Here is a 13,248-nt window from a genome sequence, read left to right as displayed (position 1 = left end):
CAGAACAACAAAAAAAATACTGAATATTTATACAATGAAAATATTCTTCAGCCATGATAAAAAGTGAGGTATTGATACAGGTTACAACATGGAAGAACACTGAAAACATGACGCCAAATAAAAGAAACCAGACACAAAAGGTGCATGATTCCCTTTATATGGTATAATCAGAATAGATACATCTACAGAGACAGAAACCAAAATAATGGTTGCCAGAAGTTGGGGAGAGAACAAAGGAGAAAGCGACTGTTTTATGGGTAAAGGGTCACCTTTGGGTGATGAAAATGTTTTGGGTCTAGGTATTAATGGTTATATAACATTGTATATATACTAATATGCCACTGAATTGTGTGTATGTATATGTGTGTATATATATATATACTTATGTTTATATATATATACACTGAAACATATATATATATATATATATATATATATATATATATATAGAGAGAGAGAGAGAGAGAGAGAGAGAGAGGGAGAGAGACAAGGAGAGAGATTTTCTTCCTTCAGACAGAGTCTTGCTCTGTCACCCAGGTGATCTTGGCTCACTGCAACCTCAGCCTCCTGGGCTAAAGCAATTCTCGTGCTTCAGCCTCCTGACGAGCTGGGAGCTGGGATTACAGGCACGTGACACCACACACAGCTAATTTTTTTGTATTTTTAATAGAGACGGAGTTTCACCATGTAGGCCAGGCTGGTCTCGAACTCCTGCCTCAAGTGATCCACCCACCTCCGCCTCCCAAAGTGCTGGGATTACACGATGAATTGTGTATCTTTAAATGAACAAATGTATGTTATTTGAATTAAAACTGAAATTTTAAAATAAGGTCTTTAGAATTTTAACCTTAGAAATGATATAATAATTAGTAATTTAATTTTGATTATAAATTTTTAGTCCTAGCTTTATGGAGAACATAAAATCAGAAAACTGGGCTTATAACTGTAATTCAGAATTGAGAATATATATAATGCACAGATAAAATATTAAGTAATAAGAAATCTCAAAAGGTATATACATTTTAGAAAAAAGGCACTTTTAAGAGTTATTAGTAGGTAGAGCAGAATTTTAGGAGCAAAGGCTCCACATCTTACCTCCATAAGAGTTTCCCTGAGATTCAATCTTTTTTCTATAAGTTGATCATGTTCCTTAAGAAAGGTGCAGAGAAACAAACTGAGATTTTGAATAAAGTTCTGTTCATCATCTTTTCCATTTGAGTATGCAAGTCGAATATTGGTATTTAAAGGAAGCATCTGCAAATTTTAAAAGGGACAATCAGTTTGCATTTTATAAAACAACAAAAGACACTTATATTTTTATTTTTTTTTTGAGACAAGGTCTCACTCTGTCCAGGCTGGAGTGCAGTGGTATGACCAAAGCTCACTGCAGCCTCCACCTCCTAGGCTCAATCAGTCCTCTCACCTCAGCCCCTCCCGAGTAGCTGGAACCACTGGTATGTGCCATCACGCTAAGCTAATTTTTAACATTTTTGTAGAGACGGTATCTTGTTATGTTGTCCAGGCTGGTCTCCAACTCCTGGCTCAAGCAATCCTCCCACCTTAGCCTCCCAAAGTGCTGGGATTAAAGGTGTGAGCTATTGCACTCAGCCAACACTATTATTTTTAAGCCCTAATATCCCAACACCCTTTTGCTAATATTAAACCACATACAGAACTCCTAGGTCTGGTATACCTATTCTTGTATCTCTAGGACCTAGATTTTGACTCTTCTCAAATAAATTACATTGCAACTAGTAAGGCCGCTATCACAGCCTTTAAATTTTTCTAGTATTGGACTTACCCCTTTCTCACTGACATTGAAAATGTAAAAATAATCAATTCATTCATTCAGATCACAAACATACACAGTAATCTATCTTTCCTTGCTTTTTAAAAGAGACAGGGATTTGCCCTGTCATCCAAGCTGGAGTGCAATCGTGTGACCATAGCTCATTTTAACTTTGAATCAATGGGCTCAAGTGATCCTATTGCCTCAGCCTCCAGAGTAGCTGGAACTACAGGTGTGCAACACCACAGCTAGCTATTTTTTAAATCTTTCGTAGGAATGGTCTGGTTATGTTGTCCTGGCTGGTCTCGAACTCCTGGCATTAACTGGTCCTCCCATTCTGGACTCCCAAAGTTCTGGGATTACAGTATTAACCACCATGCCTGGCCATGAACACAGTATTATGAATAACCTTCTAGATCATTTAATAGATAACCAATCAAACTAGGGCTGAAAAGAATTCCTTCAGACACAATGTCAGGAACAAGTTCCAGGTTTCCCACTGTCTGGTCAGGCATCTCCTAAAAGACCAAGCTCCTAAAGTGTGCAGAAATAAATTACCACAACACACCCCAAACCTGAATTTTAAGAAATTTTTGGAAACATCATAAAAATTTGTAGCTTACTACAAATTTTACGTAATAAATACAAGATTATGGCTTATCTATGATACGTTTTTCTAAAGTAACTCATTTGGAATTTGGTATTTTCTTTTTTTTTTGAGACGGAGTCTTGCTCTGTCACCCAGGCTGGAGGAGTGCAGTGGCGCGATCTCGGCTCACTGCAAGCTCCGCCTCCCGGGTTCACGCCATTCTCCTGCCTCAGCCTCTCCGAGTAGCTGGGACTACAGGCGCCCGCCACCACGCCCGGCTAATTTTTTGTATTTTTAGTAGAGACGGGGTTTCACCGTGGTCTCGATCTCCTGACCTCGTGATCCGCCCGCCTCGGCCTCCCAAAGTGCTGGGATTACAAGCGTGAGCCACCGCGCCCGGCCGGAATTTGGTATTTTCTAAGGCACTAAAATTATTCAGCCAATTTTCAAGATAGTATTACATTACCTGCTTTAGTTGCATCATTGTCAGAGTAAATAGCGTTACAAATTGTTCTTCATATTGGCTTACACTCACACCAGCAATCTCAGTGAGGCACTTCAGAGAGACATTTCGAAACATTGGAACATTCAGGAACTATTTAAAAGGGGGGAGGGAACCATAAAATTAATTGGCCTGATGCACACTTTACTTAAAATTCACAATTAAAAGGAAAAAGGCTTTAACAATTAAATATAGGGGTAGACGTCAAAAAAAGGCCAAGTGAATGAACGTATTTTATCATGCAGATATACTGAGGGAATTTTATTGCCTACCCAATATACAGTAAATGCTTTAGGAGCAAACTGTTTTTTTGAGACAGAGTCTCGCTCACCCAGGCTGGAATGCAGGGGCTTGATCTTGGCTCACTGCAACCTCACCTCTTGGGTTCAAGCGCTTCTCCTGCCTCAGCCTCTCGAATAGCTAGGACTACACGCGCATGACACCACGCCCGGCTAATTTTTGTATTTTTAGTAGAGATAGGGTTTCGCCACGTTGGTCTCAATCTCCTGACCTTGTGATCTGCTCACCTCCACCTCCCAAAAGTGCTGGGATTACAGGAGTGAGCCACCTCGCCTGGCCTAAACTGTTTTCTTTTGATGTGTCCTTAGACATCTAAAATAACAAGGCTCCTTAACAACTTTCCTAGAATCTGTGATATGACTTTTAGAAACGTTATACTTTCTGTGTAACTACACAGGACCTAAAACTTGTGATTGCTTAGAATTTTGGGAAATGCTCAATATATCTAAGAGTAGTAACAATATGGGAAAATTGGCTTATATATTCTATTGTTGAAAAGATAAACAGTTATCGTCTGGGGTTGGAAATCAGGGGGCATTAAAACCTTAAAAATAAACATACCTAATAATCTGGTAATTAAACATTAAAATATTTAAATAAATTAATATTTGGACAATTGCATAATATCTTATGTCTGAGAATGTCCTCTGTAGGACTGTTGACAATAGAAAGGTTTTTACATAACTTAATTAAGCAATAAACTGATCATTCAAATACTATAAATCCATATTATGTTACCAAACTAAACTACGAAGTTGAAGAGGTCAAGTTATAATGTTCCAATTAGATACTTAATTTATTCATTGTATCAGTCAAGAAAACATCTGAAAATATAATACAACCAACTGGTAACAGTGATAATCTCTGGATAAACCACGGTAGAACTTTATTTATTTTGAGACAGGGTCTCGCTCTGTTGCTCAGGCTGGAGTGCAGTGGCACGATGTTGGCTCACTGCACCTTCCGCCGCCTGGGTTTGAGATTCTCCTGCCACAGCCTCCCGAGTAGCTGGGACTACAGGCATGCATCACCACGCCTGGCTGTTTTGTATTTTTAGTGAGATGGGTTTCACCATGTTGCCCAGGCTAAACCATTATAGAACTTAAAGAAGATGTAACATGGTATCAATTTTAAATTATCAGTTAAAAGATGGACTTTTCATTTTTCAGAAATAGCACTTGACTTACCTCAATGTAACTTACTCAACTAAAAGATAGCAATATAATCAAATCCATTGTTTGCTAAAAATGAATTCATAAAATTACACCGTATAAGTGGCAGAATCAGATTTGAAACTCACTTTAAATAATTTACTAGGTGTGAATATGGGAAATTTCTTATGAGCAGTGTCCTCGTGTTAGAAACAAGGTTGAATAAGGTTTAGAATGCAGAGATGAGAGCTTTACATGTGAAAAGAACATACGTGGCTATCCAGTGACAAATAACTGAAATGTATTCACTGTACCTTATAAATTAATGTGCTGATTAATTTGGTCTCAAAAATATATCCCAGGGGAATCCAGTTCAGAAATCTGAGCAACGTTTCCAAGGTTGCATGTACAAGTGGAGCATTTTGAGAATTTTCCTATAACAAAACACACTTGTAAATAATTGCTTTCCTATTATTGTTATTTTTAAAAATGAAATTAAAAACACTTACCATTACAAACTGACACAGTTGAAATATCTGTGAGAATTCATTGCACATGCTAAAAAAAAAAAAACACAAAAATACCAGATTTAGAAGACACAGAAATAAGTATCAGTTATCTATAATACTAATAAAAATGATTAAGGCCCAGTACAGTGGCTCATGCCTGTAATTGCAGAACTTTGGGAGGCCATGGCAGAAGGATTGTTTGAGACCAGCCTGGGCAACCCAAGGGGAAAAAGATTTCCTAATGACTACAACAAATGTTTAAAACCGAATGGAAGTATACCTATAGTTTATACCGGTTGCTTACTATTAGAGGCAAATCTAGTTTTCTGTTTTGTTTTAAAAAGAACACTATTGTTAACAATTGGGGAACTGACAAGAAGCAGAGATAATAACTGATTTGAGGCCAGGCGCTGTGGCACGCACCTGCAGTCGCAGCTATCCAGGAGGCGGGGGTTGCGGTGAGCCAAGATTGCGCTGCTGCACTCCACCCCAGGCAACAGAGCAAGACTTGTCTCAAAATAAAATAAAATAACTAATACGTATGTTTGGACACAAATCATTTGCTTAGAACCTATTAACTAGTTACCACACAAAACAATTCCTGAAGTGTATCTTGAATAATTCACTTTTCAACCTTCAGAGGTAAATTATTAGGCCACGTCTAGGACTATTTCTTAATCTGTAGTTGAAAACCACTACAAGCAATTTAACATATTACTGATCATAGTTCCTTAAAATATCTACAATTTACATCCAAATTGCTTGAAATTGTTTGAGAAATTACTTTAAAATTCTAAAACATAATTATTACTTGCCTGTCTTTTAAATGCTTAGATTTGACTTGGGTTATCTGTCCACTAGAAAAATCAAATACTTCTTCACTCAAGAGTTTAAGAATCACCATATTATTTTGACAGAGACTTTCGCTGGTCCTACTTGCTCCAACAATATCACTGATAAAAGTTGGCCAATGTTTGGGCCATTCTTGTTTCAGTATCTAAAATAAGACATGAAATGTTAATCGCACTTCATTTCTCAAAGGCAAATAAAACAAACTTCAAAGAAATTATGTAATGGATAAAGGCAGGAGTAAGGATAAACCATTTTTCATTTTCTCCTCCTTTATTAAAGGAAGAAATGTGCCACCCTTTTCGCCATACTGGGTAGAAAACAAAACACAGATAAAGTCTTTTATCTTAATCGCCCCAGGACCCTTTTCAGTTATCCTAATGAAAGGTCCAATCTGTCTAATGGGTCTGTCTGTGTATTAGTATCTGCCTGATAGATATGTAGAAATTATTCTAGGAGGCCGGGCGCGGTTGCTCACACCTATAATCCCAGCACTTTGTGGGGAGCCAAAGTGAGCGGATCACTTGAGGCCAGGAGTTTGAGAACAGCCTGGCCAGCCTGGGCGTGGTGGCTCGTAATCCCAGCACTTTGGGAGGCCGAGGAGGGAGGATCACAAGGTCAGGAGTTCAAGACCAGCCTGGCCAACATGGTGAAACCCTGTCTCTACTAAAGATACAAAAATTAGTGAGGCGTGGTGACAGGTGCCTGTAATCCCAGCTGCTCGGGAGGCTGAGGCAGGAGAATCTCTTGAACCTGGGAGGCAGAGGTTGCAGTGAGCCGAGATGAGGCCACTGCACTCAAGCCTGGGCAACAGGACGAGACTCCGTCTCAAAAACAAACAAAAAAAAAAAACCACACACACAAAAACCAGAAAAAAACTCAACAGCCTGGCCAACATGGTGAAACCCCGTCTCTACTAAAAATACAAAAATTAGCCAGGGGTGGTGGCACGGGCCGGTAGTCTCAGCTACTCGGGAGGCCAAGGCAGGAGAATTGCTTGAACCTGGGAGGTAGAGGTTGCAGTGAACTGAGACGGTGCCACTGCACTCCAGCATGGGCGACAGAGCGACACTCCGTTTCAAACAAGAAAAAAAGAAATTATCCTAGGAGATTCAAGGATCTAACTAACTATTGGTGATCAAAAGTGACTGGTTAAGACCGTTTATTATTGGATGAAATTTGAGCCTTGAAAGGTAGTAGGGTTTGGATATATGAATTTAGAAGAAAGGAGGCACTGCAATCGGGGCCTGAATAAACTTTAAACCAAAAGCCTCATGAACTGCATTATATTTGTATGCAAGTCTGGACTATTTATGGCACACACAAGGGATTTCCCAGATTATAAAAATACATGTTAACCTTCTTTATATTCTCTCCTCTCTCTCCCCATTCAGAGAAGGGCTAACAGAAAGCTCTAAAGTATAATAAAAGCTGGAGTTAATTACTGAATACACTAAAATTTTTGGAAACTTGGGTGTTTCTAAATCTTATTTAAATAGAAGTTACTGTTTTTTCCCCCACACATACCAGGGTTCTCTGGAAAAAAATTTATGATATTACTATAGAAAACAGATAAACATAAAAATTATAAATTTAGTCTACATAGACAGTTTAAGGACTAAGCATGGAAATCAATTAGAAGGATGAGGAAATCAAAGGACTGAGAGAGATACACGCAAAGGAGAAATATGCACAGGCATATCAGAAAATTAAAAAACAATCCGGCCAGGTGCAGTGGCTCACACCTATAATCCCAGCACTTTGGGAGGTCGAAGTAGGTGGATCACCTGAGGTCAAGAATTTGAGACCAGCCTGGCCAACATGGTGAAACCCTGTCTCTACTAAAAATACAAAAAATTAGCCAAACGTGGTGGCAAGCACCCGTAATTCCAGCCACTCAGGAGGCTGAGGCAGAAGAATCGCTTGAACCCGGGAGGTGGAGGCTACAGTGAGCCGAGATAGTGCCACTGTACTCCAGCCTGGGTACCAGAGCGAGACTGTCTCCAAAAAGAAAAGATAAAAAAGAATCCAACATAGAGTCCAGTCCACACTGCAGCCATATAAATGATGGCTTTAACGTTATTTGATGATTCCTGCCACAGCAAACTAACATTCAAGTACTAGACAGTAGGTTACCTATTATTGCAAGAATACTATCACTACTTCTGCAAAATATTAGTATACTTTATTTCCTAAGTAGGTCAAACATTTTGTTCAAATAATAAGCATAATTCTTCTAAGGAAAACAGTTAAGTTAAAGCTTACCTGAACAAGGATCATATTTAATTTCCCGATATACACCTTTTCTTTCTAAGGAAAAGTAAAAGATTAAATGAGAGCCTGAGGTAAGTATAAATAAGAATATAACCAGACAATCCTCGTAACAAATGATTATAGCTCTACTGCAAATGACTGACTGTGCGTATGTGTGACTATGTGTCTTGACAGAATTAGGTTGTAGTCAGACTCAGTATCTAAATGATTTTATGCTCTCCCAATAAGCTCCAAAATAAACTCTTACCTCTACACAAGTTGGGTCAGATGACGTCTTGATAATGAGGCCAACAACGTATTTTTTTATTCCTATTAAAAAAATTGCACGTAATAAAAAAATTGTTGAGCTCTTTTGTAGCATGCAAATAAATTTTGAGAACTAATTAATGTGGGAATGGAAAGACTAAGTAAAATCAGTTAATATGCTCTAATCCCGTCACCAGTATTGGCATTTAAAAAAAATTCTGGCCGGGTGCGGTGGCTCACGCTTGTAATCCCAGTAATTCTTTGGGAGGCTGAGGTGGGTGGATCACCTGAGGCCAGGAGTTCAAGACCAGCCTGACCAACATGGTGAAACCCTGTCTCTACTAAAAATACAAAAATTAACTGGGCGTGGTGGCGGGTGCCTGTAATCCCAGCTACTCAGGAGGCTGAGGCAGGAGAATCACTTGAATCTGGGAGGCAGAGGTTGCAGTGAGCAGAGATCACATCATTGCACTCCAGCCTGGGCAACAGAGCGAGACTTAAAAAAAATTCAATGAATTTAATGTGCTATTCATACTTTTAAAGATGGGATCTGGCATTGTTGCCCAGATTGGTCTTAAACTCATAGGCTCAAGTGATCCTCCTGCCTGGGCCTCCCAAAGTGCTGGAATTGTAGGAGCAAGCCAACACACCCAGCCTATAACAAACTGCTATTCAAGTTTATTTCATCATAATTTGGTTTCATGTGTTTCTTTTTTTTTTTTTTTTGAGACAGAGTCCTGTTATGTCACCCACACTGGAATGCAGTGGCACAATCTTGGCTCACTGCAACCTCTGCCTCCCAGGTTCAAGTGATTCTCCTGCCTCAGGCTCCCGAGTACGGGCATCAACCACCATGCCTGGCTAATTTTTGTATTTTCGGTAAGAGACAAGGTTTCACCATGTTGGCCAGGCTGATCTTGAACTCCTGACCTCAAGTGATCTGCCTTCCTCAGCCTCCCAAAGTGCTGGGATTATAGGTGTGAGCTACTGCACCCGGCCTTTTCTTTCTTTTTTTTGAAGACGGTCTTGCTCTGTTGCCCAGGCTGGAGTGCAGAGGCACAATCTTGGTTCACTGCAACCTCCGCCTCCACCTCCTGGGTTCAAGCAATTGTCCTGCCTCAGCATCCTGAGCAGCTGGGATTACAGGCACGCACCACATCCAGCTACTTTTTTTTTTTTTTTGAGACAGAATCTCGCTCTGTCGCCCAGGCTGGAGTGCAGTGGCGCGATCTCGGCTTACTGCAAGCTCCGCCTCCTGGGTTCACGCCATTCTTGCCCTAGCCTCCCAAGTAGCTGGGACTACAGGCGCCCGCCATCATGCTCGGCTATTTTTTTGTATTTTTAGAAGAGATGGGGTTTCACCGTGTTAGCCAGGATGGTCTTGATCTCCTGACCTCGTGATCTGCCCGCCTCGGCCTCCCAAAGTGCTGGGATTACAGGCGTGAGCCACTGTGCCTGGCACACCCCGCTACTTTTTGTATTTTTATAGAGACGTGTTTTCACCATGTTGGCTAGGCTGGTCTGGAACTCCTGACCTCAAGTAATCCGCCTGCTTTGGCCTCCCAGACTGCTGGGATTATAGGCATGAGCCACCACGCCTGGCCCAAACTTCTAACCCATAAAAATTTATTGATGGCTTGGGCACAGTGGCTTTACTCTTGTAATCCTAGCACTTTGGGAGGATGAAGCGGGTGGATCACTTGAGGCCTAGAGGCGGAGGCTGCAGTGAACTGAGATCGTGCCACTGCACTCCAGCCTGGGCAACAGAGCGAACTCGTGTCTCAAAAATGAATTAATATACGTGTTATTATTTTCCACTATACATTAATTGCAACATTAAGCTTATATTAGAAATACAATATTAACTTCACACACACGATGTTAAAAAAAAGAGGAAGTTTAGGAAAAAGTTTTCATTTCAAATGCTCTTTACTTATGGATCTCTTCATAGTAAAACCTACTCTTTAAACAGTTAAGACATGATACTCATATCCTTGATTTTAGTTTGCATCACGTAGAATTTGCTGAGCATCTACTATAGGTTCCATTCTCCAAAATCACAGGGTTCAAGAGTGTTGCAGAATGTTAAATTCTTAGAACATTTTTAAAGGAAAAGCAGTGTGGTACACCTATATTGAAACACTAAAAGGATATGAAGTAGCAACACTAATTGAACAAATTACTATTTCCTACTATGTAAAATTAACAATTACAAAGACTCTCACATCTGTTCATTTTAGGCTTTGTCACCAAATCAGTTAAATTATGAAGATTTTTCGTTTTCATAGCTTTCAGATTTTTGGAAAAGCAGTTAAAGGTTGTAGAGCTGTATGTTCCAAGCCTCATCTAGCATATATAGAACTGAGTGAAATTTTCATTGAAAAGAAAAATAAAAAATTTAGTCATCAGAATTAGCAGGAAACAGACAACTTGAAGGCAGCAAAATGCTTGTGAGATTGTATAACTATGAGCTAATGTATTAAATTCACTTTCAAACTATGGTTCTTCACTGGCACTTAATTATATAATTTTTATTAACTATGACAACACTAGCCATTTCCCACAATATCCCAAATAAAAAATTTCTGTAACAGTAATTATGGAAAGACTTTCCTAATTACGAAAAAATATTACTAATGCAGTAAAGCAACATGCTACATATAAGAGAAATCTAATGGTGTTAAGTGTCAATATGCATAGTAACATTTATGCTACAAATACATAAAATGAATAGGGAAATGGAAAATATACTTTTTACATTTTGTTTTAGAGACAGGGTCTTGGTCTGTTGCCCACACTAGAATGCAGTGGTGCCATCACAGCTCACTACAGCCTTGAACTTCTGAGCTCAAGTGATCCTCCTGCCTCAGCTAGCTGAGTAGCTGGGACCACAGGTGCTTAGCACCATGCCTGGTTGATTTTTCCTGGTCTCATTGTTGCTGGGGCTGGCCTTGAACTCCAAACCTCAAGCAATCTTCCTGCCTTGGCCACATTTTATGTTGGGATTACAGGCCTGACCCACCATATCTGGCCTAATGCTATTTTTAAAAACAAAAAGTAGGAAATCAATTTTCCTTTTAAATGAACACTAAATTATAAGAATTAACTTGGGTAATCTATGCAACATTCTCACTTTTTTTTTTTTTTTGAGACGGAGTCTTCCTCTGTCATCCAGGTCGGAGTGCAGTGGTGTGATCTAGGCTCATGACACGGCTGCCTCCTGGGTTCAAGCGATTCTCCTGCCTCAGCCTCCTGAGTAGCCTGGACTACAAGTACATGCCACTATGTCCGGCTACTTTTTTTTTTTCTCAGACAGAGCCTCACTGTACCCCAGATTGGAGTGCAGTGGCACGATCTCAGCTCACTGCAACCTCTGCCTTCCAGGTTTAAGCGATTATCCTGCCTCAGCATCCCAAAGTGTCCGGATTACAGACATGAGCCACTGCACCTGGCTTTTTTTTTTTGTATTTTCACTAGAGATGGGGTTCCACCATTTTGGCCAGGCTGTCTCAAACTCCTGACTTCAGGTGATCCGCCCACCTCGGCCTCCCGAAGTGCTGGGATTACATGAGCCCGGCCAATTCTGACTCTTACAGTAATATTTTACTTCAAACTACTTTCCATATGTCCTTAATGCTCACTACATCTAATCAATAATTCCGATAGTACTGACTTTTGTTCCTTACAGATTATTATCAATAAAACCCCCACGGCCAGGTACAGTGGCCCTAGAAACTCTGATTGCCTAGTACAAGGATTATTTGATCCAGTACCATTGTTCATTCCCCAAATCCCTTCCTCAAGGCTTGCCAAATAAATAAATACATAAATTAATGCAGGTCAATTAAGAATAGCATTCCAGCCAGATGGGTGGCTCACGCCTGTAATTTCAACACTCTGGAAGGCCAGGGCAGGCAGATCACTTGAGGTCAGGAGTTCCAGACCAGCCTGGCCAACATGGTGAAACCCTGTCTCTAATAAAAATACAACAAAATTAGCCAGGCATGGTGGCACGCACCTGTAATCCCAGCTACTCAGGAGGCTGAGGCACGAGAATCATTTGAACCCAGGAAATGGACAATGCAGTGAGCTGAGATTGCGCCACTGCACACAAGCCTGGGCGACAGAGTGAGACTCCGTCTCAAAAACAACAACAAAAAATTCCAATTGTAGGCCAGGAGCAGTGGCTCACGCCTGTAACCCCAGCTACTTGCGAAGCTGAGGCAGGAGAAATGCTTGAACCCGGGAGCCGGAGGTTGCTCTGAGCCAAGATTGTGCCACTGCACTCCAGTCTGGGTGACAGAGCAAGGCTCTGTCACAAAAAAAAACAAACAAGCAAACAAACAAAAAAAACCAATTGTAAACTGCACACTCAAGCCTGGGCAACAGAGCAAGACTCCATCTCAAATAAGTAAATAAATAAATGATAAATAAGTTAGCAATTATATAATACATATCTAGGTAGAAAATCGAAATGTTTCTAAGTAGCAGAAACAGCTCAGCTTGAAATTTGACAGAAAAGGACCCATTACTGGTCTCTTTTTGTGCTAAATAAATTAGTGTGTCTCAGTTGCAAAATAGACATTTACATAACACATTTCAATTTCTTTAAACTGGCTTTCTGAGCTCTTCCTTAAAAAGCTTTATACAAAAGGTGAAAAAGGTCGGGCGCAGTGGCTCACACCTGTAGTCTCAGCACTTTGGGAGGCCGAGATGGGCAGATCACCTGAGGTCAAGAGTTCAAGACCAGCCTGGCCAACATGGTGAAACCTCGTCTCTACTAAAAATACAAAAAATAAAAACAAAAAAATTTAGCTGGGCGTGGTGGCATGCGTCTGTAGTCCCAGCTACTTGGGGAGACTGAGGCAGGAGAATCGCTTGAACCCAAGAGGCAAAGGTTGCAGTGAGCCAAGATTGTGCCATTGCACTCCAGCTTGCGTAACAGAGGGAGACTCCATCTCAAAAAAAAAAAAAAAAGGTGAAGAAAACTATATAAAAATCAAAAACAAGTCAGCCACGATGGCTCACACCTGTAATCC

At 40.3% G+C, this 13,248-nt stretch overlaps 1 protein-coding gene across 5 annotated transcripts in view; it reads right to left on the bottom strand.

The window, feature by feature from the left end:
• The window catches only part of XPO1 (exportin 1), a 62,234-nt gene that overhangs the window by 17,976 nt on the left and 31,010 nt on the right, over positions 1-13,248 (bottom strand). For all 5 annotated transcript variants that reach the window (XM_055242299.2, XM_055242301.2, XM_063617931.1 and 2 more), the window contains 7 exons: positions 8,211-8,272; positions 7,955-7,999; positions 5,656-5,837; positions 4,841-4,889; positions 4,646-4,765; positions 2,845-2,973; positions 1,096-1,254 (listed from right to left, as the gene is read on the bottom strand). In XM_055242299.2, coding sequence (XP_055098274.1) covers positions 1,096-1,254; positions 2,845-2,973; positions 4,646-4,765; positions 4,841-4,889; positions 5,656-5,837; positions 7,955-7,999; positions 8,211-8,272 — 746 coding nt within the window. The remainder of the gene's footprint in view (positions 1-1,095; positions 1,255-2,844; positions 2,974-4,645; positions 4,766-4,840; positions 4,890-5,655; positions 5,838-7,954; positions 8,000-8,210; positions 8,273-13,248) is intronic.

The sequence above is a fragment of the Symphalangus syndactylus genome, chromosome 14 (genome assembly GCF_028878055.3).
Source record: "Symphalangus syndactylus isolate Jambi chromosome 14, NHGRI_mSymSyn1-v2.1_pri, whole genome shotgun sequence".
Taxonomy (NCBI): domain Eukaryota; kingdom Metazoa; phylum Chordata; class Mammalia; order Primates; family Hylobatidae; genus Symphalangus; species Symphalangus syndactylus.
Note: the sequence above shows the minus strand (reverse complement) of the source record. Positions and strands in the feature narration are given on the sequence as shown.